General features: G+C 41.9%; 1 protein-coding gene and 1 pseudogene across 2 annotated transcripts; both read right to left on the minus strand.

Moving 5' to 3' along the window:
- Positions 1–4,430: 4,430 nt before the first annotated feature.
- Positions 4,431–8,847, minus strand: LOC116374425 (tryptase-2). 2 transcript variants are annotated; one of them, XM_031827074.1, is made up of 5 exons: positions 8,733–8,847; positions 7,469–7,640; positions 6,515–6,792; positions 5,594–5,733; positions 4,431–5,132 (listed from the first exon to the last, which is right to left on the minus strand). In XM_031827074.1, the coding sequence occupies exons 1-5, from the start codon at positions 8,806–8,808 to the stop codon at positions 4,944–4,946; spliced, it is 855 nt and encodes a 284-aa protein (XP_031682934.1). In that variant the 5' UTR covers positions 8,809–8,847; the 3' UTR covers positions 4,431–4,943. The 2 variants fall into 2 exon arrangements, with proteins under 2 accessions (XP_031682934.1, XP_031682933.1); XM_031827073.1 differs by lacking the exon at positions 8,733–8,847 and adding an exon at positions 8,344–8,691.
- A 6,700-nt stretch (positions 8,848–15,547) lies between these two features.
- Positions 15,548–27,047, minus strand: LOC109893121 (battenin-like; annotated as a pseudogene).
- Between the last annotated feature and the right edge of the window lie 110 nt (positions 27,048–27,157).

A 27,157-nucleotide genomic window follows, 5' to 3' on the forward strand; every position in this document is an offset into this window, starting at 1 on the left:
TGTTTCACACGTAATGTATAATATGTAGCCTACGGCAGGTGATCCAATGTCTCGTTATTATAATTTTTCTTATTGTATGTTTGTTTATATAATTATTATTATTTGTTTTGTTGTTACGCTCGTCTGTTACTGTCACTTTGTCCTATCGTTGTCTAATATCTTTTCACTTTTGTTTTGAATGTTCTTAATTGGAAAATGCAAAAATAAAATATATATATATTTTTTAAAGAGTATGGTCTACAGGCAAACTTAAAGAAGTGTGAGTTCTTCAAAGACAAGATTGTCTTCTGTGGACATGAGATTTACTGAAATGGATTGCACAAAACACAGGACAAAATCGAGGCAGTGGTACAGGCACCACGACCACACAATATCACAGAAGTGAGATCTTTCACGGGACTGATCAATTACTACAGAAGATTCCTCCCAAACCTTTCAGCAGTACTCCAGCTGCTAAATCAGCTCCCGGAAAAGAATAGGACATGGCGGTGGACAGAGCAGTGTGAAAATGCATTTCTGGAGGCAAAACGGCTCATAACATCTGAATAGGTCCTGATGCATTACGACCCTGAAATGCCAGTGAAGTTGGCTTGTGATGCGTCCCCTTATGGATTAGGGGCCGTCCTTTCACACACACTGAAAGATGGGTCAGAGAGGCCAGTTGCATTTGCGTCACGAACAATGAATGATGCAGAGAGAAACTACTCACAAATCGACAAAGAAGCACTGGCACTAGTGTGGGGCGTCAAGAAATTCCATGCATACCTATATGGCAAGCGTTTCACACTGGTTACAGATCACCAGCCGTTGCTTTCCATTTTCAGTCCAAAGAAAGGCATTCCGGCAATGACAGCAGCCAGGTTACAGCGATACGCCCTGTTCCTTGCCAGTCATATGTATGACATTGAGTTTAAGCCTTCATCCTTCCACACAAATGCAGATGGATTATCCAGACTGCCGTGTACAAGAGAAAGACAAAGGAGGGTGGATGCAGTGGACATGTTCCATACCGCTCAGCTCGAGGCACTACCGGTCACAAGCACAGTTATCAAACATGAGACAAGGAAAGATGTGACCTTGTCAAAAGTGTACACCTACACCATGTCAGGATGGCCAGCTACTGGCAGAAAGGAGCTGACTCCGTATTTCCAGCGGAGAAACTAAATTACAACGTACCAAGGATGTTTGATGTGGGGAATGAGAGTCATGATACCCCAGAAATGCCAACATCTAGTCTTGCAGCAACTACATGAAGGTCATGTTGGAATTGTCAAAATGAAGCTGCTCGCAAGGAGCCACTTCTGGTGGCCAGGTCTGGACCAACAGATAGAAAATATGGCAAAGAACTGTAGCGGATGTTTGGAAACCCTTCACATGCCTGCTCCTGACCCAGTCCACCCATGGGAATGGCCCGCAGAGCCATGGCAGAGAATTCATGTGGACTACGCTGGTCCCTTTGAAAAGCACATGTTTCTGGTTATAGTTGATGCCCATTCCAAATGGCCAGAGGTGTTTTGCACTGACTCCTCCACCTCAGCTCAGACGATAGAGTGTCTCAGAACAACGTTTGCACGCTTTGGTTTGCCACTGCAGCTGGTAAGTGACAACGCGCAAGCTGTTGTAAGTGACGAGTTTACAAGATTCATGTCAGTAAATGGAATCAAACACTCAACCTCGGCTCCGTACCACCCTGCCACCAATGGGCTGGCAGAACACTTTGTGCAAACCCTAAAGCAAGGACTCTGTGCAGCAAAACGAGACGAAGGGACTTTGCAAACAAAACTGGCCAAGTTCCTGGCCTCCTACCGAAACACCCCACATGCCACGACAAATGAAAGCCCAGCCGCACTGATGTTCGGGAAGCCTCTCCGCACACAGCTGGACAATCATGAAGCCAAACCGGCGTAATGAAGTGCTGAACAAACAAGCCAAGATGCTCTCCGGTGGCCGGGAGCGCCATCTCCAAACAGGACAGGAAGTGATGGTGCGAGACTACAGAAGAGGAGGGAAATGGACAAGAGGGACCATACACACACAAATGGGACCCAGAACTTACCAGGTTCAAGTGAGCCCAGACATAATGTGGCGGCGTCACATTAACCAAATGCATTCCACGGAAAACAGCACAATAATAGAGAGAGAACAGGCACAGAGAGATCCTGAGAGTGACACACAGGGAACTGTAGAGGACGGTGGGGCAGTAAAGAGACCCCAGGCTGAAAGAAGGGAACGTGTTGATGAAGGTGCTGCTATAGCGGAAGCTATAATGGAACAAGCACACACTGAGGATGTTCAAGAGCCTCCAGACAATCCGAGGCGCTACCCAGAACGAAGACACCGTCCACCAGACAGACTAGACTTATAAACAAACAAAAACTAACTGTTCAAGTTCAAATTAAAAGAGCCAAAATAACTACAACAAGTTCTGGGAAATGTTTCAGTTGTGGTTTGGTAAAAGTAACTGATTGTATAAGAGAAGGAATGTTATGTTCTGTTAATTACTGATGTCCCCTTTAAGGATGGAGCACCCTTGGGCATGCGCAGTGTTGTTCTATGTTATTCTGGTACTAACTCGTTTGAGTAAATGTGAAGCTCCAGTTCAATTGCTTGTATTCAGAGTCTTTATTATTACATAAATAAGTACTAAGTGTTAAGACACTACATTTGGCATGTTATCCTACTCAGAAACGGCAAATGCACTAGGTGTCACCATTTCTCCATCTGGCCAATGTAATTATTGTCCTTACTAATTCCTGTTAATTTAATTATTGTTATTATGTTTCCTCAGCATGGCAGCTGCACCAAGTTACATTCCATTAACTCCCACACAGCCTGGATTCAAACCAGGGACTGTAATGACTCCTCTTGCATTGAGATGCAGTGCCTTAGACCGCTGTGTCCATGTGTGTGTGTTAACTATTTAAGTGTACTAGAATGCTTAAAAGGCCGCAACAAATCTTTATATCGCTTACCGGTGTAGTTCGGTATCGGCCAGAAATGTCATATCGGTGCATCAGTAGTTTCCACCACGATTCCATTAAACTCTGCTGCATGTAGCATGGCCAGACACAGACCTTTGGGGATGCAGGTTCTCAAAATGAAAAATGCAGCCAGAAAATTCACAACTCAAAATTCTTAATTTACAAACTGTTTCTGTATCAAGTTGTTTTTTTGTTTTGTTGCAATGACCTACTTATTTCATGCCACAACACACTCTTGCCAGTGACTCCTAGTAGGGTAATAACTAAAGACGTCCCACTGGGCACAGACGTCAATTCAACGTCTATTCCACATTAGTTCTGTCACGTTCTGACCTTTATTTCCTGTGTTCTGTATTTAGTTAGTATGGTCAGGGCGTGAGTTGGGTGGGCAGTCTATGTTTGATTTTCTATGATTTGGGGTTTTCTATGTTTCGGCCTAGTATGGTTCTCAATCAGAGGCAGGTGTCATTAGTTGTCTCTGATTGAGAATCATACTTAGGTAGCCTGGGTGTCACTGTGTGTTTGTGGGTGATTGTTCCTGTCTTTGTGTTTGCACCAGATGGGACTGTTTTAGGTTTTCTCACATTTGTTGTTTTTGTTAGTTATCTCATGTGTAGTTTCTTTATAAATTAAAGAATATGAATAACCACCACGCTGCGCTTTGGTCCACCTCTCTTTCAGATGAAGAAAAACATTACAAGTTCAAAATAATTTCATTCAAATTACGTGTAAACAATGTTATTTGAACCACTGTGTGCCCAGTGGGATAAAGAGTGACATTGGGAAAAAAGGCTATCAGCTGATCATAGCGAATTATGATGTAAATCTGCTAGTTAGCTAGCTAGTCAGCTATGCTGTCAAACCTAACTATTTTTTACTTGATTTGAGTTTGCATCTGCTGCTTACTAACAAACAAGTGAATTGCCCCCTTCTCTGTTCATAACAGTACGAGACATACATGACAGGTCCAACTCAAAAGTAACCTACCAGTATTCAAACTCCCCACCGGTAGCCAATTACTGTACATCACACTAAATGCAGATGTCAGGCAAGTGCGCACTTGAGGTGGGAGTGTGGGGGAGGAGATATTTTTCAAGATTCACGAATATTAAATGCGATGGTTTGTGCAATTCGTTACATATAAAATCTATATTTTTAAAGACACTATAAAGTAATTAATCAACAACAAAAAAATGTACGAGCTGAGGGCAAAAGGCTTGAGCAAGGTGGAGCCCTATCTGTGCACATGTCTGGCATGTAGAGATCATGGATGTCAGACAAGGATGTCCCCTGTCTCTCCTGCTGTATACTTTGATATCGGAATCCCTGGCCCAGATGATAAGAGAGGACCATAGCTCTGGTCGCTGCTTCACACCGCTCAACCTAGATTCTAGAACCAGTCACTTTCTACTTTGTGACACTCACACACAAAAAAACTGAAACAGAAGGTTTTGATGCTTGCAGTTTACTAATGAGCTACTATTGAAAAGGAAATTTTTTACAACAGACCTGGGTTCAAATACATGTTTATTAAAGTATTTACATTTTAAATATGTATTTTCTGCGTATTTTCTAATAATTTTCTATACATTATATTTTAAACTATTTTCAATTACTTGTTTCCAAATCATTTACAAATACCCCTGTGTTCAAACAGACCTGGTTTCAAATGCATAGAGTACTTAAATATTTCAAATAAATATTTCAAATACAGATTCAACATCTTGTATCTTCAAGGAAGAGTTGACTAAATACTTCGAAATATATTTGAAAATAATTTAAAGGCCTGGTAAAGAATAAAACCACAAAGTAATTCACAATCAATACCAAAATCTTGTCATTTTAAATCACTTCCAGCTGCATCTCAAGTAAGGACTTTGGCTCAAAAGGGAACTGAAGAGAAAGGGAAGACAGAGCGAGAGGCGGATATGGACTGTAAAACAGACAGTGTTTCATGGTGACCTAGGACTCAGCAGAAGCCTGTCTGTCTGAGGTTATAGTCTCGTTGATGAAGTCCATGTAGCGTTTCACACGGGTGTAGACTCCAGGGAAGCCTTTCAAAGCACAGCCATTGGTATTCCCAAAACTCACGATTCCCACCTGGACAAACTCACCAGATGAGCGACAAACCAACGGCCCACCAGAGTCCCCCTGTAGAACAAAAGAAAAACAACACAAACATACAACACATACATTTACAACATTCAAGTAAGTGTGTGTGTGTACGTGAGAGAGAACGATAGAGAGAGAGAAAGAGTGTGTGTGTGTGTGTCAGTGATGTGGGTCAGCTGTTTGTTCACCTGCACCCACCCACAATTGCTAATAACCCATCCACAACCAGCTGATTATGTGATAAAGCGAAAAATCTAAGACCCTTACCTGAATCTTACCCAAAAATATAGAGAATGCTCTGTACAGTTCCTTTCTTTCCCTCTTGAACATTTGTTGAATAATTAACAATATTTCATGACCCTAAACCCGCCCGCCTCACGGGGACTGGCGCATCACTAGTGTGTGTGCCCACGTGTGTGTGAGTGAGAGAGAGAGGGAGGGTCTGTGTTTGTATAAAACATGTATACATACCAATCAGGAGACCAGGAAAGAAGACTCACCTGACAGGAGTCTTTCCCTTTTTTCATGGAGCCAGCACACAGCATGTTGTTAGTGAGGCCCGAAAACTTTTTCTTACAGATGCTCCGTTTCACGATGGGCAACTTCAGCTCCTGGAGGGTCCTATTACCAGACAATTCCACTGGAGGGAGGGAAAAAGAAGAAGAGTAAAATGTAGGATAGAAACGGGTGGGGGAGGAAGTGAACGGGCAGGGAGCGGGAGAATTTTAAGGGAGAAATACTCACTAACTACAAACAGAAGCTGGATGAAAACAAAATACATTGTGTAAAGTGCACAAAATACAGTATATCTTATTATAATCTGGCATTCTGATTTAATTTTGAAATCTTTCTTTAACAATGTGCAAATGTTTTAATTGATTATTATAACTTGTTTTTATCTTTTTTGTTGTTGTATTGATTGTGTTTTTGGGGGGTCCTCAGGGCACCATTGTAAATGAGAAACTGGTCTCAATTGGGTTCCTCTGAGTAAATAAAAGTTTATAAATCACACTGCCAGATTATAATTAAGCAATAAAGCACGAAGGGGTGTGAAATATGGCCAATATACCCCGGCCATGCACAACGTGGAGTGCTGGGATACAGCCATTAGATGTGGTATATTAGCCATATACCTCAAACCCCAGAGGTGCCTTATTGCTATTATAAACTGGTTACCAACATAATTAGAAAGGTAAAACATTTTGGGGGGTCACATCCAATCAGCATTTCAGCCAGTCAGCATTCAATGCTGGAACCACCAGCTTTATAATGAGGTGTGTGGTAAATCATTTTACACTACTAAAATGTCGCCCACAGAATTGAATGCTGACATTCAGTCAAGACCAAACCAACCAAAGCTATGCTTTAGAACCTGGCACTGTGAGTCTTTGTATAATCGGTGTTGCTGTGTGTTTGCTCACCATTGTTCCCGACATCGCCCCAGCCAGCGATGAAGCACTTCGACCTTGGGCCAAAGGCATCACTCGGTTTGGGCAGGGACATGGGCTCCACCAGGGAGGAAAAGGACACCTTTTTACTCATCTTCACCAAAGCGATGTCGTGCAGCACGGCCAAACGCTGTTTCTGGTACTGTGGGTGACTGACGATGCGTGAGATGGTTCGATAAAACACTGATGGCTCATTCAGGCTGTGTGTCCCCAGACGAATGAAGGAACGGTCTGGAATAGGGTTGTCATTCCTAATACACATGCAGACAGGTAAAAGAGCCTGGTCTCTTAGACTAGGTGTAACATAGTACATTTAAATCCAGGACACTGAAATTAGAATATGTTACATTTGATATGGTTACATAAGATATGTTACTTAAGGCAAAAAACTAAAGTAGGATGGTTGTAATGTGAATGTCTATTAACCCAAAGGTTGCGTGTTTGAATCTTATCACGGACAACTTTTGCATTTTATCTTATTAGCAACTAGTTACTACTTTTTTAGCTACCTTGCTACTAAACATTTAGAAAATTCATAACATATTGTAGGACTTGCAATTTGTAACATATTGTACGAAATGGATGATGGACATCCACAAATGAATAGATACCATACGAAACGTAACATCATACTAATCGGCATGGTTCAGATTTACGTTTACTCTGTTATGTCTACCCCTGAGTCCAGGTTGGATAGAAACATTACACAGACATTGATATATTTCATACAAACACACACAGATCTTTCGGTTCTATTCCAGCAAGCAAATTTGGCCTTTGAAATTATAATGATGTCATTCTAGTTGGTAAACTGGTTTTCTGCTTGTAGACACGTTAAGAAAATTACAACCATGGAAAAAACGTCATTTTGGTTGCAGACACGATAATGAGTTCAACATGCAAACCTTCACACACAAACACACTTACGGGTCAACACAGTGTGCAGCGGTGAGCACCCATTCCTCAGTAAGGAGGGATCCGCCACAGCTAAAGAAGCCTGTATCATCCGTGATTAAAAGGTAGACTATCCACGGCCAGCTGCCCTTTTGAGCATCCTTTCCCCCCACAATAGAGCTCCGAGCCTGGGGCACAAACGATTCTAGAGAGGGAGGTGATGGAGGGTGGAAAGAATGCCAGACTGTGACACTGTTTCATGTACAAACACTGATATCACAATTACAGTTTTAAACATGTTTTGAGGCTATATAATGTTTGTTTACATTTACTTTGCAAAACATTGGAGTAAAATAAGCTTTGGGTTCTGATGGGTTACAAACTCACCTCATGAGGCATTTATTAAGTGATATTCTTCAAGAATCAGCTTAATTTATAAGTCCTAATTGGATGTAGCAACTGCAGATTTCCCCTTTAAGAGGATATAGTGGTGATATGTATTTATATGTAGTGGTGATATTCGTAGCGCTGAAGAGCTGCACAAAAGTGCAATACATTTTAAGGTAATGTTCCCGCGTTAGCAGAAGCTGCATTCATGCCACGGTAAATGCTACATATGTCGTCTCAGTTGGAAATTACATTTACATTTAAATCTGAGCTATAAATATGGTTTGAATCGAGCCCTTAGTGGTCACTAATGCCAAAACAGAGAGATATGCTTGAAGTTCTTTGTTCTAGTGGATGGCAAAACAATTATGTACATGCCCAAATATGTAGGCTAATGATGCTCAAATTAAAACACCAGTAAAAAAAATGTCACTATCTGATGAATGTAATAGTTACTGTGGACCAAGCAAGCTAAAAACGATTTGATGCTCTTTTAATTAATAAATGTATGTTGACCTCACCTGCAGCATCTTGGACCAGCAAAATTACAGACAGTAGTACCCAAAAACCCATAGCTTTTCCTGTCAGTATCCAACCAACCAGACGGCTGTTTGATGGATAGACACTGACTGACTGATGTCCAGCTTTATAGATGTCCATGCTTAGATTACATCAATGTTACACATGTGCAATCTGATTAACAGTTCCAATGATAGCAGGCTGCTCATCTGGGTTTGCTGATAAAATCATGTTCTATTTTATTTTCAGAATGCAAATTCTCAAAAAGAGAGATGAGGTGATATTTCTATCTCAAGCTATTCAATTAAAGAAACAGTGTCCACTGACATTTCTAGTTTTCAACCAGAGTTTGTGTTTACTATATAGAGGAACCAGGCAAGGCTGAAATTACCTTTAAATGGCTCAGCGCTCCATGGACTGAATCCCGGCCTAAGAACAATTAACCTGCATGATTGCAATATGTACATTATCAGTCAAAAGTTTGGACACACCTACTCATTCCAGGGTTTTTCTTTATGTTTTACTATTTACTATAATAGTGAAGACATCATAACTGTGATATAACACAAAAAAACACAAAAAAAGTGTTAAACAAATCAAATACATTTTATTGTTGTAGATTCTTCAAAGTAGCCACCCTTTACATTGATGACAGCTTTGCAAACTCATTCTCTCAACCAGCTTCATGAGGTTGTCACCTGGAATGCATATCCATTAACAGGTGTGCCTTGTTAAAAGTTCAGTTGTGGAATTTATTTCCTTCTTAATGCATTTGAGCCAATCAGTTGTGTTGTGACAAGGTAGGGGTGGTATACAGAAGATAGCCCTATTTGGTAAAAGACCAAGTCCATGGCAAGAACAGCTCAAATAAGCAAAGGGAAACGACAGTCCATCATTACTTGAAGACATGAAGGTCAGTCAGTCTGGATTTCAAGAACTTTGAACGTTTCTTCAAGTGCTATGATGAAACTGGCTCTCATGAGGACCGCCACAGGAAAGGAAGACCCAGAGTTACCTCTACGGCAGAGGATAAGTTCATTAGAGTTACCAGCCGCAGAATTTGCAGCCCAAATAAATGCTTCACAGAGTCAAGTAACATACACATCTCAACATCAGCTGTCCAGAGGACACTGTGAATCAGGGCTTCATGGTCAAATGTAACCTTTATTTCAACTAGGCAAGTCAGTTGAGAACAAATTCTTATTTACAATGACGGCCCACACTAGCCATACCCGGACGACACTGGGCCAATTGTGCGCCTCCCTATGGGACTCCCAATCACGGCTAGTTGTGACAGCCTGGATTCGAACCTGGGTGTCTGTAGTGACACCTCTTGGACTGAGATGCAGTGCCTTAGACCGCTGCACCACTTGGGAGCCTTATTTGCTGAAATGAAACCACTACTAAACGAAGCCAATAAGAAGAAGAGACTTGCTTGGGCCAAGAAACACAAGCAATGGACATTAGACCAGTGGAAATCTGTCCTTTGGTCTGATGAGTCCAAATTTGAGCTTTTTTGGTTCCAACCGCCGTGTCTTTGTGAGACGCAGAGTAGGTGAATGGATGATCTCCGCATGTGTAGTTCCCACCGTGAAGCATGGAGGAGGAGGTGTTTTGGTGTGGGGGTGCTTTGCTGGTGACACTGTCTGTGATGTATTTAGAGTTCAAGGCACACTTAACCAGCATGGCTACCACAACAGTCTGCAGCTCTACGCCATCCAATCTGGTTGAAAAACAAATGATAGGACAATGAACCAACACACCTCCAGGCTGTGTACGGGCTATTTGACCAAGAATGGGAGAGATGGAGTGCTGTATCAGATGACCTGGTTGAGATCGTTTGGGATTAGTTGGACCGCAGAGTGAAGGAAAAGCAACCAACAAGTGCTCAGCATATGTGGGAAATCCTTCAATACAGTTGGAAAAGCCTTCTAGGTGAAGCTGGTTGAGAGAATGCCAAGTGTGTGCAAAGCTGTCGTCAAGGCAAAGGGTGGCTACTTTTAAGAATCTCAAATATTGTCAGGCTTCGAAGAGTGATGGGTGTGGAGTCAGGCGCAGAGAGCAGAGGATTCTGAAAAACCATTTATTCCGGAACAATCACAGCGAACAAAAGAGGGTAACGCCGAACACAGGCGTAAAACACTCCAAAATGTACAACACCGGTACATACGCCGAACAGCGGAAAATCAATGACAGGACACTCCTGAACCAAAAACAGCAAACAAGCCCGCACGAACACAGGCGGGCTAACTGAACTTAAATAACCCCAACCCAAAACCCCAAACAAGGAACAGGTGAAACCAATTAAACCAAACAAAACGAAAAGGGGACAAGGGATCGGTAGCAGCTAGTAGACCAGTGACGACGACCGAGTGCCACCCGAACGGGAAGGGGAGCCACCTTCAGTGATAGTCGTGACAAATATAAAATATATTTTGATTTGTATAACACGTTTTAGGTTACTACATTATTCCATGTGTTATATCATAGTTTTGATGTCTTCACTATTATCCTACAATTTAGAAAATAGTACAAATAAAGAAAAACCTTTGAATGAGTAGGTGTGTATGAACTTTTGACTGGTACTGTAAGTCAAAATAATGATTTATTATCTTTTGATAAATAATGTTCTGACCTCACCTGCAGCCTCACGGACCAGCAGAACTACAGACAGTAGTCACCAACAACCCATAGCTCTTCCAGTTACCATCCAACCAAATGACAGACACAATGACTTGTGTGTAGCTTACAATATGCACACACACACACACACACACACACACACACACACTATTCTTTTCCCCTCCATTTTGTATGTTAATGGTTGCTTTAGGTGGAGGCCAGTGGCTAATAATCGCTAGATGGGCAAATTAGAAAGGACCAAATCAAAATGTGACTACCGTCAGACTTCACTCAATTCAATACTGTACATTTGAACTGCATTTCCTTAAGCAATTCTCACATGTATTTAACAATGTAATTTATTTAATTTAGTCCTAGAAAGTGGGCTGTTGTTGTGTTTTGTGTCGATTTTGATTGATGAAGGAATGTAACTTTGAGCCGGATGGAGGAAGTTGACATGGTGGAATCAGAAGTGTTATTTGAAGCTGAAAGCACGTCACCTACAGTTAGTGAGAAAGATGAGTGAACAGTGAAGTCCAAGAATGAAACAAAAAGTGCTCAAATTGAAGTTCCTTTGGGAAACCCTTTTGAAGTCACTAGGTAAAGAAGGCGCTGGGAGAAGTGGATGCAGTCAAAGTAACCAGGAGCGGTTTGGTGTTAATATAGCAAAAGGAGCGTGCATTATGGCTCACAAAATTATCAACGCATGAATTGAACAGCTGTGATTTTCGGAGCAAAAGATATTTCTGGAATCCCGGTGGACATTGAAAATCAATATCTTAGGCAAAACAATCCAGGGGTAGTTAATGCACATCGCTTGACCTGTGTGGAGAATGAGAAAAAGTAGCAATTTTATTGATGTTCGATGTAGAGTATCTACCAACCTATGTAAAGTTGGATATACAGTGCATTCGGAAAGTATTCAGACCGCTATAGTGACAAAGAAAAAACAGGTTTTTAGAAATCTTTGCTAAAAAGTAAATAATAGAAATGGAAATCTCATTTAGAATAGTATTCAGACCCTATACTCAGCACTTTGTTGAAGCACCTTTGGCAGCGATTACAGCCTTGAGTCTTCTTGGGTATGACGCTATAAGCTTGGCACACCTGTATTTGGGGAGTTTCTCCCGTTCTTCTCTGCAGATCCTCTCAAGCTCTGTCAGGTTGGAAGAGAAGCATTGCAGCACAGCTATTTTCAGGTCTCCCAAGAGATGTTCAATCGGGTTCAAGTTAGGGCTCTGGCTGGGCCAATCAAGGACATTCAAAGACTTGACCCAAAGCCACTGCTTTGTCTTGGTTGTGTGCTTAGGGTCATTGTCCTATTGCAGGTTTTCATCAAGTAACTCTGTACTTTGCCCCGTTCATATTCCCCTTGATCCAGACTAGTCTCCCAGTTCCTTCCACTGAAAAACATCTACACAGGATGATGCTGCCACCACCATGCTTCACCATAGGGATGGTGCCAGGTTTCCTCCAGACGTCACGGTTGGCATTCAGGCTAAAGAGTTCAATCTTGGTTTCATCAGACCAGAGAATCGTATTTATGATAGTCTGAGAGTCGTTTAGGTGCCTTTTGGCAAACTCCAAGCGGACTGTCATGTGTATTTTACTGAGGAGTGGCTTCCGTCTGTGGCTACTCTACCATAAAGGCCTAATTGGTGGAGTGCTGCAGAAATGGTTGTCCTTCCTGTCTTGGTGGTTCCAAACTTCTTCCATTTAAGAATGATGAAGGCCACTGTGTTCTTGGGGACCTTCAATGCTGCAGAACTGTTTTGGGTACACTTCCCCAGATCTGTCCCTCGACAAAACATTTTCTTTTCGGAGCTCTACGGACAATTGCTTCGACCTCATGGCTTGGTTTTTGCTCTGATATTGAGATAAGATGGTTCTGAGAGGGCTGCCTCGCTTTTAGTTCCTAGGTAAACTTTGCAGTATTTTGTGAATTTATGTATTATTTCTTACATTGTTAGCCAAGAAAATGTTATGTGCTATTATATACAGCTGGGAAGAATTTTTGGATATAAGAGCAGCGGTAACTCACCAGCACTACCAGTATTTCGATCAGGAATACGACTTTCCCGAAGCTGATCCTTTGTTCTCACCACCCAGGGCAATTGAACTGATTCCAGGGGCTGACCAAAACAACGCCGGTGAAAAAGAGGGACTCAAATAGGTCTTCTAGTCTGACTTAGGAGGCACGCACACCACCCACTGCTTCGGAGTATATTAATCGCTAATGTTCAGTCCCTGGATAACAAAAGTTGAGAAGATCAGGGCAGGGTTTCTTTCCAGAGAGACATCAGGGATTGTAACATACTCTGTTTCACGGAAACATGGCTCTCTCGGGAAATACTGTCGGAGTCGGTCCAGCCATCTGGATACACAGTTCATCCCGCCGACAGGTATGATTGTAATAACATATAGGACCTCAATTGCTTTTGTTCACCCAACCTAGAATACCTCACAATCAAATGCCGACCATATTATCTCCCAATAGAATTCTCTTTGGTTATTGTCACAGCAGCGTATATCCCCCCTCAAGCCGATACCACAACGGCCCTCAAGGAACTTCACTGGACTTTATGCAAACTGGAAACCATATATCCTGAGGCTGCATTTACTGTAGTTGGGGATATTAACAAAGCACATTTGAGGAAAAGGCCACCTAAATTCTATCAGCATATCGACTGTAGTACTAACGCTGGAAAAACTCAACCATTGTTATTCCAACTTCCGGGATTCAAACAATGCCCTCCCCCACCCTCCTTTCGTCAAATCTGACCACCACTCCATTTTACTCCTCCCTTCCTATATGCAGAAACTCAAACAGGAAGTACCCGTGCTAAGGACTATTCAACACTGGTCTGACCAATCGGAATCCACGCTTCAAGATTGTTTTGATCACTTCGGACTGGGATATGTTCCGGGTAGCTTCAGAGAATAATATTGAAGTGTACACTAAGACGGTTAGGAGATGTAGGAGATGTTGTACCCACTGTGACCATTAAAACCTACCCTAACCAAAAACCGTGGATAGATGGCAGCATTCACACAAAACTGACACCAACGTCTTGCTTTCCGACAAGCTAAACATGTTATTTGCCCGCTTTGAGGATATCACAGTGCCACCGACGCGGCCAGCTACCAAGGACTGTGGGCTCTCCTGCTCCGTGGCCGACATGAGTAAGACCTTTAAACCTGTTAACTCTCACTAGGCTGCCGCCCCGTGTCGGCATCCCTAGCCGCGTCCTCAGAGCAAGCGCAGACCAGCTGGCTGCTGTGTTAAGAACGTATTCAATCTCTCTCTATCCCAGTCTGCTGTCCCCACATGGTTCAAGATGGCCACTACTGTTCGTGTACCCAAGAGCGCAAGTATAAACACCATGGGACCATGCAGCCGTCATACCGCTCAGGAAGGAGACTCATTCTGTCTCCTAGAAATGAACGTACTTTGTTGCGAAAAGTGCAAATCATTCCCAGAACAACAGCAAAGCACCTTGTGGAGATGCTGGAGGAACCGGGTACAAAAGTATCTACGTCCATAGTTAAACGAGTCCTATATCGACATAACCTGAAAGGCCGCTCAGCAAGGAAGAAACCACTGCTCCAAAACCGCCTTAAAAAAGCCAGACTACGGTTTGCAACTGCACATGGGGATCGTACTTTTTGGAGAAATGTCCTCTGGTCTGATGAAACAAAAATTGTATTGTTTGGCCATAATGACCATCGTTATGTTTGGAGGATAAAGGAGGTAGGCTTTTAAGCCATAGAACACCTTCCAAACAGTGAAGCACGGGGGTGGCAGCATCATGTTGTGGGGGTGCTTTGCTGCGGGAGGGACTGGTGCACTACACAAAATAGATGGCATCATGCGGTAGGAAAATTATGTGGATATATTGAAGCAACATCACAAGACATCAGTCAGGAAGTTAAAGCTTCGTCGCAAATGGGTCTTCCAAATGGACGATGACCCCAAGCATACTTCCAAAGCAAAATGGCTTAAGGACAACAAAGTTGGGGTATTGGAGTGGCCATCACAAAGCCCTGATCTTATAGAAGATTTGTGGGCAGAACTGAAAAAGCGTGTGCGAGCAAGGAGGCCTACAAACCTGACTCAGATACACCAGTTCTGTCAGGAGGAATGGGCCAAAATTCACCCAACTTATTGTGGGAAGTTTGTGGAAGGCTACCTGAAATGTTTGACCCAAGTTAAACAATTTAAAGGCAATACTGCCAAATACTAATTGAGTGTATGTAAACTTCTGACCCACTGGGAATGTGATGAAAGAAATAAAAGCTGAAATAAATCATTCTCTACTATTATCCTGACATTTCACATTCTTAAAATAAAGTGGTGATCCTAACTGACCTAAGACAGGGAATTTTTACAAGGATTAAATGTCAGGAATTGTGAAACTGAGTTAAAATATATTTGGTTAAGGTGTATGCAAACTTCTGACTTCAACTGTATAATAAATTTAAAAGTCTAAATGGATGTAGCAACTAAGGATTCTAGCTTTAATTATGCAATTTATCTTATTTAAAAACAAAGTAGGCCTACAGAACAATAAACCACACATTTGATTCAAAATCTTTTTTTAAATTTTAAATCACTTGTAGAATCGCAGGTCAGTTTTCAAAAGTTGAACATTGATCATACAAGCCCACCACATGTAAACACTGTTAGTAGAGCTAAGTTAGAGCATTCACAATTTTATAACAGTAACTCAACAATAGCAGCAAAGAAAAAGTTAGTGGTTACATTTAAAACAAATATTAGCAGGATACTAGACATTGGAATGTAGTGAGAAGATAAATATATTAAAACATACAATCCTGATAATTATCAAAGGCACATTGACAAATGTCCTTGGTGATGGCAGAAATATTAAAGTTACAGTTGGCTAGTGACCGTTATCTTTTGAAGTGATATGAAACTTGTACCAGTCGTAACAATGTGATTTCTAAGTAAATGGAGGAATCTACCACACACCCAGCAAGGTTGCTAAGGTGCAGGAAGATGTCTGAACAGACCTCTAATTTAAGCATAACAATAATTATCAGCAATTTCCATCCACCCCAGCTGCAGAGAGTCTCTTCTTCAGACCTCCAAGGAAATACCAAGCACTTCAAAACATGATACTACCTCTTTTGCACTTCCCACCAGTCTTTCTCCCTCTACTATCTCTCATAGAGAGCAGAAGTATCTGTGGACTGGGAAAGCTATGAGGCCGGAGATGACGATGCCCAGACAGTCTCCTACACTGGCTGCCACCATGGCAAACTCCCTCTGTCTGTCTCCAGTCTGCAGGGAGAGAGGGGAAAGGTAAGGGGAGTGGCACGCAAACACACACAAACATGTCCGATGGCTGACCCTCCAGCTAATGTTATATATTGACATAAACACAAGCTTATATATGCAGGCTGACAAACACACACACACACACACACACACACACACACACACACACACACACACACACACACACACACACCACACCCTGGTGACTGACCTCCTTGCTGATGAAGTAGAATGTGGGCAGCTCCTCCCAGCAACCCCTCGTAGAGGACTATCACAAACACCAGCCATGCACTGGGCAGGAACTGGTAGTACACCGACAATAACAGCAACACCGCGTTCACACACTGAGGGAGACAGAGCAACACCGCGTTCATACACTGAGGGACCAGGGCCCGTATTCACAAAGCATCTTAGAGTAGGAGTGTTGATCTAGGACGATAAAATGACATGGACAGGGGGGGACCCGATCCTAGATCAACACGCCTACACTGAGATGCTTTATGAATAAGGGTACAAAAGGTAGTGGTGGGGATGGTGGGGGAGCTAGAGGGGAGGAAGAAGAAAATATAAAGCCAGGTGGAGAGAGAGAAAGATCAGAGAAAGTTATAGCTCCACCACTAGGTCTGTTATGCTGACCGTATTACCACCACACCGGCAATCACGAGTCATGACCGCAGTCAAATTCCACATGACAGTTGAGTCACGGTAGCTATGCTTCTCCAAAACTGCACTCTGATGTTGCCGATGGTCATTAGTAGCCTACCAAACTTGCTAACAGCCAGTCGCTAATGACCTGGTACTCAGCGCTCTATTGTCCCTCTAATTCAATGCAAATGCATTCCAAAAATCTAATCAAACACTTATTGAGACTGACTAATATCTCAGTAGCTTTAAATGGCATATCTATCCAAATGAATATATTTCCACGGCTGAATTTCTGTAGTTCAATGCTTCCCCTTCTGGCTATTTGGATAAAATCATAATGCAGTTTCTAAATATATATGGCAGGATAAGCGAGCCCGAACTTTAAATTGTATTTCCAGGCACTAGCATTTCATTCCATCCTAAATTGGTTTAGACATGAATCTTCCGCCCCGTTGCGGAGTATAGAATGAAATATGGTGTCTCCTATTGCCCTGGAAGAGGTGGTCTTCACTGATATAACCCTTAAACAAATGTAAACTACGCTTCGGTCCTATTATTGATCACACAATTTCTATATGGCGTCAAATTGAAAATCGATATAACTGGGATTCAAAATGACATATACTCCAATATTTCACAATAATGCCTTGTGATCTGGAGGGTGGCCTTTTGCATCACCCCCAATGGTCCAAATGTGAAATCCATACCCTTGCTGATATCATGGATAGTAATGGTTCGTGAACATTCCAAGAATTGAAAGACAGATACATACCAGGCAAATCTTTTTTCAATATTTACAATTTAGTTCAGCTTTGCTGGCCTATGGAGTCCCCTGGGAAACCCAACTACCGAACCATCCAATGCTGGGATTTATAAATAAATGATCTGGGCTCCTGAAAAGGACTGATCTCTATAATATAGAAAACTTTTGGAAAGCTCATTCTGAGCTAGTCATTCAAAAAATGGTCCACAGATCTAATTGAAATCGGAAAAACCCTTTAACTGGAACAGAACATTGAAAAACATGACTTTGTCATCCCGTAATCTGAACAATCAATTTATACATTGTCTGTTCACACACGGTATTTAACACCAAGGAATCGTTTTACGATTAAATTGACCCCAACTCCTAAAATCAGGTAGGCACATTCCTCCATATGTGGGTGTACCCTGCAGTTAAATGCTTCTTGGCAAAGATACAAAATTCATTCAGAAGTGCATGAATGTAAATTCAATGCTTTGCATCTATGTTACTTAACGATGAAAGCTCCTTGAATCTCTCAATCAGAGATGATTAATGCTGACAGGCAACACTGCCGCAAAATATTATGTTGGATCTTACACGGCAATCACCTCACTCTCTCCCAATTTGCAAGTGGATACAGTTACTTTTAGAAGTTAGAACATCATTTGTATTTATTATGGATCCCCATTAGCTGCTGCCTTGGCATTGGAAAACCTTTGTGGTTAAATCTATTTGAAATTCACTGCTTGACTGAGGCATCTTACAATTGTCTGTATGTGTGTGGTACAGAGATGAGTAGTCGTTAAACACTTATTGTACACAGAGTGAGTCCATGCAACTTGTGTGACTTGTTCAGCAAATGTTTACTTCTGAACTTATCTAAGCTTGCAAAGGGGTTGAATACTTAACAAGACATTTCAGCTTTTGATTTTTAATTAATTTGTAAACATTTCTAAACATAATTCAATTTTTACATTATGGGGTATTGTGTGTAGGCCAGTGACAATCTCAATTGAATCCATTTTAAATTCAGGCTGTAACACAATAAAAATGTAGAAAAATCTAAGGGGTGTGAATACTTTTTCAAGGCATAGTACCAAATAAAAATGGCCTAGAAGGCCAGCATCCCGGAGTCGCCTTTTCACTGTTGACGTTGAGACTGGTGTTTTGTGGGTACTATTTAATGAAGCTGCCAGTTAAGGACTTGTGAGGCTTCTTCCTCAAACTAGACACTAAATGTACTTGTCCTCTTGATTGATCAGTTGGGCACCGGGGCCTCCCACTCTTTCTATTCTGGTTAGAGCCAGTTGCCACAGATGTCTCAAACTTTTAGGGAGAATGCAATTGGCATGATGACTGCAGGAATGTTCACCAGAGCGGTTGTCAAATAATAAAAATGTTAATTGCTGTACCATAAGCCACCTCCATTGTTTTAGAGATTTGGCAATACGTCCAACCGACCTCACAACCGCAGTCCATGTGTATGGCGTTGTGTGGGCGAGCGGTTTACTGATATCAACGTTGTGAACAGAGTGCCCCATGGTGGGGTTATGGTATGGGGAGGCATAAGCTATGGACAACAAGTGTTAATGCATTTTATCGATGGCAATTTGAATGCACAGAGATACCGTGACGAGCTCCTGAGGCCCATTGTCGTGCACGGCACCATGCCGCAAGGATCTGTACAAATCAAATCAAATCAAATTTATTTATATAGCCCTTCGTACATCAGCTGATATCTCAAAGTGCTGTACAGAAACCCAGCCTAAAACCCCAAACAGCAAGCAATGCAGGTGTAGAAGCACGGTGGCTAGGAAAAACTCCCTAGAAAGGCCAATACCTAGGAAGAAACCTAGAGAGGAACCAGGCTATGTGGGGTGGCCAGTCCTCTTCTGGCTGTGCCGGGTGGAGATTATAACAGAACATGGTCAAGATGTTCAATGTTCATAAATGACCAGCATGGTCGAATAATAATAAGGCAGAACAGTTGAAACTAGAGCAGCAGCACAGTCAGGTAGACTGGGGACAGCAAGGAGTCATCATGTCAGGTAGTCCTGGGGCATGGTCCTAGGGCTCAGGTCAGTTGAAACTGGAACAGCAGCATGGCCAGGTGGACTGGGGACAGCAAGGAGTCATCATGTCAGGTAGTCCTGGGGCATGGTCCTAGGGCTCAGGTCCTCCGAGAGAGAGAAAGAAAGAGAGAAGGAGAGAATTAGAGAACGCACACTTAGATTCACACAGGACACCGAATAGGACAGGAGAAGTACTCCAGATATAACAAACTGACCCCAGCCCCCCGACACATAAACTACTGCAGCATAAATACTGGAGGCTGAGACAGGAGGGGTCAGGAGACACTGTGGCCCCATCCGAGGACACCCCCGGACAGGGCCAAACAGGAAGGATATAACCCCACCCACTTTGCCAAAGCACAGCCCCCACACCACTAGAGGGATATCTTCAACCACCAACTTACCATCCTGAGACAAGGCTGAGTATAGCCCACAAAGATCTCCGCCACGGCACAACCCAAGGGGGTTGTGTACACAATTACTGTAAGCTGAAAATATCCCAGTTCTTCCGTGGCCTGCATAGTCAGACATGGTACCTGTTGAGCATGTTTGGGATGCTCTGGATCGACGTGTACGACAGCGTGTTCCAGTCCCCGCCAATATCAAACAACTTTGCACTGCCATTGAAGAGGAGTTGGACATCATTCCACAGGCCACAATCAACAGCCTGATTGACTCTATGCAAAGTAGATGTGTCACGCTGCATGAGGCAAATGGTGGTCACACCAGATACTGACTGGTTTTCTGATCCAGCCTCTTTTTTTTAAAGGTATCTGTGACCAACAGATGCATATCTGTATTCTCAGTCATGTGAACTCATTTCAATTGACTGATTTCCTTACATGAACTGTAACTCAGTAAAATCTTTGAAATTGTTGCATTTTGTGTTTAGTTTTGTTCAGTATATTATTTAGTATGTAAAGACAACATTAAATTGAGAATAGTCAGATGGGTGAGAATATTATCAAGTACTCAAATTGTGAATGTGAGACTGATGAAGTGTGTGCAACCTGAGCAAGAAACAGCAGAGCGCTTGCCTTTCATCCAACTCTTTTCAAATCATCATTAGTCGCACAACTAAAGTTGCATACATAACTACATATTCAGCATATAGAAGGACCTGTTTCAAATGATCACTTTGTTAACCACAACACAGAATAGCCATATATGGGCACACCCTCTGAAGTCAATATCCTTTCTATTATATTCAAGCTATTTTCAATTATATTCTTCTTCCTATCAAATAATGCCACGGAATTCTAAGAAAATCCTGTAAAAATAATTAGTGTAGCCCACAGCCATATGGCAGAGCCAGATCAGGGCCTAACATGAGGACAACTCAAAATATGCTGTTCTGTTCTTCGGTATAGGCTACATTTTCTTCTTGATGGTGTAGGCTATATTAAATGGATTTAATAGACTTTTTAAAATGCAGATGTTCCAAAGATCTGCATCAGAGTTGCTTGTGGAAGCCCAAAGAGCCCAATGCGTGGAAGCCCAAAGATGCTAAACGTTTTGTTATTTAAAAGGAATATTACCGTGAGACAGGCAGTAATTTGCATAACAGTTACCGGCTGATAAAATGTCATGACCGACAATTTCATTACCGCTTGCTGGTGACACTGATTTATTTAGAATTCAAGGCACACTCAACCAGCATGGCTAAAACGGCATTCTGCAGCGATACGCCATTTCATCTGGTTTGGGACTGTCATTTTTCAAGGGCTATTTGACCAAGAAGGAGAGTGATGGAGTGCTGCATCAGATGATCTGGCCTCCACAATCACCCGACCTCAACCCAATTGAGATGGTTTGGGATGAGTTGGACATCAGAGTGAAGGAAAAGCAGCAAACAAGTGCTCAGTATATGTGGGAACTACTTCAAGACTGTTGGAAAATCATTCCAGGTGAAGCAAGTTCAGAGAATGCTAAGAGTGTGCAAAGCTGTCATCAAGGTGGCTACTTAGAAGATTCTCAAATATAAAATCTATATTTGTGTAACACTTTTGTTTACTACATGATTCCATGTGTTATTTTGTAGTTTTGATCTCTTCACTATAATTCTACAATGTAGAAAATAGTAAAAAGAAAAGAAAAACCCTGGAATGAGTAGGTGTCCAAACTTCTGACAGGTACTGTATCTCATCTAAGCAGAGAGAGAGCCCAGATTCTCCTGAACTTCACACAGCAGAGAGAGGATCGCGAGACCAACACCCCCACCTGGTACAGTGTCTGGTACCTGAACACACACACACACACAAAGAATGTTAATAGCTTTACACCACTTAATCAGAGAAGTTTACGTTCACCTGAGCCAAATACATTTTAACTCAGATTTTCATAATTCCTGACATTTAATCCTAGTAAAAATATATATATATATAACATATAGGAATAAAATTCCTTTAACAACAGGGAGTACAGGAGGGTGCTGAGCACGCAACCTTGTGGTGTCTGTGGGGTCATTTTGCACTTCCTAAGGCTTCCACTAGATGCTAACAGTCTTTAGAACCTTGTTTGAGGCTTTTACTGTGAAGGGGGGCTGAATGAGAGGGGAATGAGCCAGGTGTGTGGCAGAGTGCCATGGGCTTGTGACTTCACGTTCATGTGAGAGTTACCTCGCGTTCCATTGCTTTTCTACAGACAAAGGAATTATCCAGTTGGAACATTAATAAAGATTTAGGTTAAAAACATCCTAAAGATTGATTCTATTCTTTGTTTGACATGTTTCATACGACCTGTAACGTAACCTTTCGAGTTTTTGTCTGGACGTAGTGCTCGTGCCTCATGAAGATGGATTACTGGGTCTCTATTTGGACATAAATAATGGACTTCATGGAACAAATCAGTCATTTATTGTCGAACTGGGATTCCTGGGAGTGCCTTCTGATGAAGATCATCAAAGGTAAGTGAATATTTATAATGTTATTTCTAACTTCTGTTGACTCCAACATGGCAGATATTTCTTTGGCTGGAAAAATGGCTGTTTTTTTTGACTTGGCTATGCCTTAACAATCATATGTTGTGCTTTCGCTGTAAAGCCTTTTTGAAATCAGACACGATGGGTAGATTAACAAGAAGCTTCTTTCATTTGTTGTATTGGACTTGTTAATGGGTGAAAGTTACATATTTCAAAAAAATATTTTTGAATTTTGCACACTGCCTTTTCAGCGGAATGTTGTCGAGGGGGTTCCGCTAGCCTGCCCTAGAAAGGTTAAGCCATTTTGCCAAAACTTTGGAAGTATGCTTGGGGTCATTGTCCATTTGGAAGATCCATTTGCATCCAAGCTTTAACTTCCTGAATGATGTCTTGAAATGTTGCTTTGAAATATCCATATAGATGTCATCATGACGGAGGATTTTTTTTTTTTAAGTGCACCAGTCCCTCCAGAAGCAAAGCACCCCCACAACATGATGCTGCCACCCCCGTGCTTCACGGTTGGGATGGTGTTCTTTTGCTTCCAAGCCTCCCCCTTTCTCCTCCAAACATATCGATGGTCATTATGGCCAAACAGTTATATTTTTGTTTCATCAGACCAGAGGACATTTCCCCAAAAAGTACAATCTTCGTCCCCATGAGCAGTTGCAAACCGTAGTCTGGCTTTTTTATTCCTTGCTGAGCGGCCTTTCAAGTTATGTTGATATAGGACTCGTTTTACTGTGGATATAGATACTTTTGTACCCGTTTCCTCCAGCATCTTAACAACGTCCTTTGCTGTTGTTCTGGGATTGATTTGCACTTTTCGCACCAAAGTACGTTCATCTCTAGGAGACAGAACGCGTCTCCTTCCTGAGCGGTATGACGGCTGTGTGGTCCCATGGTGTTCATACTTGCGTACTATTGCTTGTACAGATGAACGTGTTACCTTCAGGCGTTTGGAAATTACTTCCAAGGATGAACCAGACTTGTGGAAGTCTACAATTTTTTCTGAGGTCTTTGGCTGATTTCTTTTGATTTTCCCATGATGTCAAGCAAAGAGGCACTGAGGTAGGCCTTGAAATACATCCACATGTACACCTCCAATTGACTCATATGATGTCAATTATCCTATCAGAAGCTTCTAAAGCCATGACATTTTCTGGAATTTTCCGAGCTGTTTTAAAGGCAGTCAACTTAGTGTATGTAAACTTCTGACCCACTGGAATTGTGATACAGTGACTAAGTGAAATAATCTGTCTGTAAACAATTGTTGGAAAAATGTCTTGTGTCATGCACAAAGTAGGTGTCCTAACCGACTTGCCAAAACTATAGTTTGTAACAAGAAATTTGTGGAGTGGTTGAAAAATGAGTTTTAATGACTCCAACCTAAGCGCATGTAAACGTCCAACTTCAACTGTATATATTCTGAATGGTACTGACCAGCGATACTGCTCTGCATGGGAGAGAGAGAAGTTTGGGAAATATAGGAGTTCCAACTGTAAAGAAAGTTGAAAAATTAGGAAATGAGTTCAACTGTAACAAGAAGTTGGGGGTCATCCATACTATACAATGAGAATGGAAGTGATGGTGAGAATATCAACTAATTGCAGTGACACTATAAACTGCCAAGGGGCGACAGAGGCCTACTCACCAGGCCCTGGTTGATGAAGTACTTCGCGAAGTAGACAACTCCTAACGGAACCACAAACCTCAGCAGACCCTGAGGGGAGGCGGTAGAATTGATATTAGCAGATTGGAAATAACACATGGAGCACATCAAGACTGAGTAAAACTTACTAGGCCAGGGTTAAACTGATTATTTAGCACATGTGAAAATGAAATTAAAGTAAAACTGTTCTGTGTCTATCACATTGGGGAATTGAGTTTATATCGACTGGGAAAAAATGATATTTATGAGATTTTGGCCTGGCTTACCCTGGTCTGGGCCAACTTTGAGAGAGTATAACTTTTTAATCTGAAATTGGTACAGACCAAGTCCACTTTTCTAAAGTGACTTCAAACTCACTTTAGTGATGTGTAGTTTCTCAATACATGTCAGTGGTCCAGTGACCTTGTCTTCTGTTATATTCAGAAGGAAGGAAGTGAAGATGGGCTGTTTGGTTAATCAATGTCCTACAAAATATTTAATAATTAAAATGTAATATTTCATTACTTAAAAATATATTGTGTTGAACATCCATATTACCACACATCACTTTCCTCAAAATTCTTTACCTACCACATGCTGACATGATAAACACACCTTCAGCACCTTTCTCCCGCTCCTCCTCTTCATCAGTGTCATCCAATAGGGGCTGCCTGCTCTGTGAGTCTCTGCCCCTCACAGACTCCACCTCCCTGCACTTCCACTGTGGGAAGGATGGGGGGAAGACTAGCAGGAAAAAATAGCTGAGGGGAAAGTGGGGGAAAAGGAAGAGACAAGAAGGGGGTGAAGGGTTCAGATAAACTGACAGAAAAGGAGTGATCCTTTCCCACTCACCTAACACATTAACTTATCACATCCACATTGTTTATGAGACCGACCAGGGGTGAAAGCATACCGAACAAAAATATAAACGCAACATGCAATTTCAACAATTTTACTGAGTTATTGTCCATAAAAGGAAATCAGTCAATTGAAATAAGGCCCTAATCTATGGATTTCACATGACTGGGCAGGGGGGAAGCCATAGGTGGGCCTGGGACGGCCACCCACATGGAAGCAAGGCCCACCCAATCAGAATGTGTTTTTCCCCACAAAATGGCTTTATTACAGACATAAATACTCATCAGTTTCATCAGCTGCCCAGGTGGCTAGTCTCAGAAGATCCCGCAGGTGAAAAAGCCGGATGTGGAGGTCCTGGGCAATGGCTGGCATGGTTACACATTGTCGGCGGTTGTGAGGCTGGTTGGACGTACTGCCAAATTGTGCACAACCTTTTCGAGAAATACGCTTTTTGTGCGTATGGAAAATGTCTGGGATCTTTTATTTTCAGCCCATGAAACATAGGACCAACACTTTACATGTTGCATTTATATTTTTGTTCAGTATAGAACTAATTTCTTCCCGGTATGGGACCTCCTGTGTGTGCATGCGCTTGTCAAACTATCACTTAAAAGGGCTCCTTTACTAGACTACCGACACACACTCATCCACTCACAACATATTTCCAGCCTCCAAACTGGTGAATGGAAAGAGACATCGGTTACACAAAACGCCTAAAAAATGTAATGACATTTGGAGAATTGATGCACCCACTGCTGTCCTCGCGCGTCTCAGCCACTCATCTCTGCCTTGGCAAAATGTTAGTGTTATCGTGGAACCACATCACAGTTTTGAGCGTAGGTTATACCACCATTCGCAAATGTTTCATGCCTCTGACGTACGGTAATGATAAATAATGGCATAAAAGCCAAAAGTTTCATTTCCATTTTCTTGAATTATTGTGATAGGCTCATGTTTCTGGTACAGCGTACCCCCACTATTTATTTTGCCAGTACGCCGTACCGAACTACCTTACATTCACCCCTGGGACTGACCTGATCACCATGGCTACAGGGACGACCAGCATGATGAGCAGCGTGTTCCTGGGCGAGAGGCCAGCCTGCGTGAGACCAGAGTACAGCAGAGCCCCGGCCACACCTGCTCCACCGGTGCCCGAGCCCCAGCCCCCCAACACATCTCTAAGAAGGCGGATAGAAAGAGACACGTGGTGAGAGTGTCGGAAAAAAACTATTGAGAGGGGTTTGAGTGAGAATACCTTTTATGTAAAAAAAGAGCTGCAAAGTAAACAACTTACAGAACTGTTAGTAAATCAGGGAGATAGTCTACCTGCTAAAGAAGACAGTGAGAGAGAGGAAGGAGAGCTCTCCCAGTCCAGCGCTCACACTGGCAAAGATCACACCTAAAAGATACACAGTACTTTAATATGGATGCAAATATGTACTCTAATACGATACACATAATAATAGGGTTTCAAAAATGGTTAAAATACCGTCTCACAGTATATCGAGTAAGGGTGAAACAATTGTAATACAGTGCCTTATGAAAGTATTAATTTCCCTTGAATTATTCCACATTTTGTTGTTACAGCCTGAATTCAAAATGGATTAAATAAAATAAGTAATACCCCATAATGACAAACTGAAAACATGTTTTTAGAAATGTTTTGTTAATTTATTTTAAATGAAATACAGAAATCTCATTTCCTTTTCCTCTAGGATTTTGTCTGTGCTTAGTTCCATCCCGTTTATTGTTTATCCTAAAGTACTCCCCAGTCCTTAACGATTACAAGTCTACCCATAACATGATGCAGCCAACACTATGCTCGAAAATATAGAAAGAGGTACTCAGAAATGTGTTGTATTGGATTTGTCCAAAACATAATACATTTTATTCAGGACAAAAAAGTAATTGCATTGTCATTTTCTTCTTTTTTGCAGTATTACTTTAGTGCCTTGTTGCAAACAGGATGCATGTTTTGTAATATTTGTATTCTGTACAGGCTTT

Source organism: Oncorhynchus kisutch, linkage group LG6 (genome assembly GCF_002021735.2).
Source record: "Oncorhynchus kisutch isolate 150728-3 linkage group LG6, Okis_V2, whole genome shotgun sequence".
Classification (NCBI taxonomy): Eukaryota; Metazoa; Chordata; class Actinopteri; order Salmoniformes; family Salmonidae; genus Oncorhynchus; species Oncorhynchus kisutch.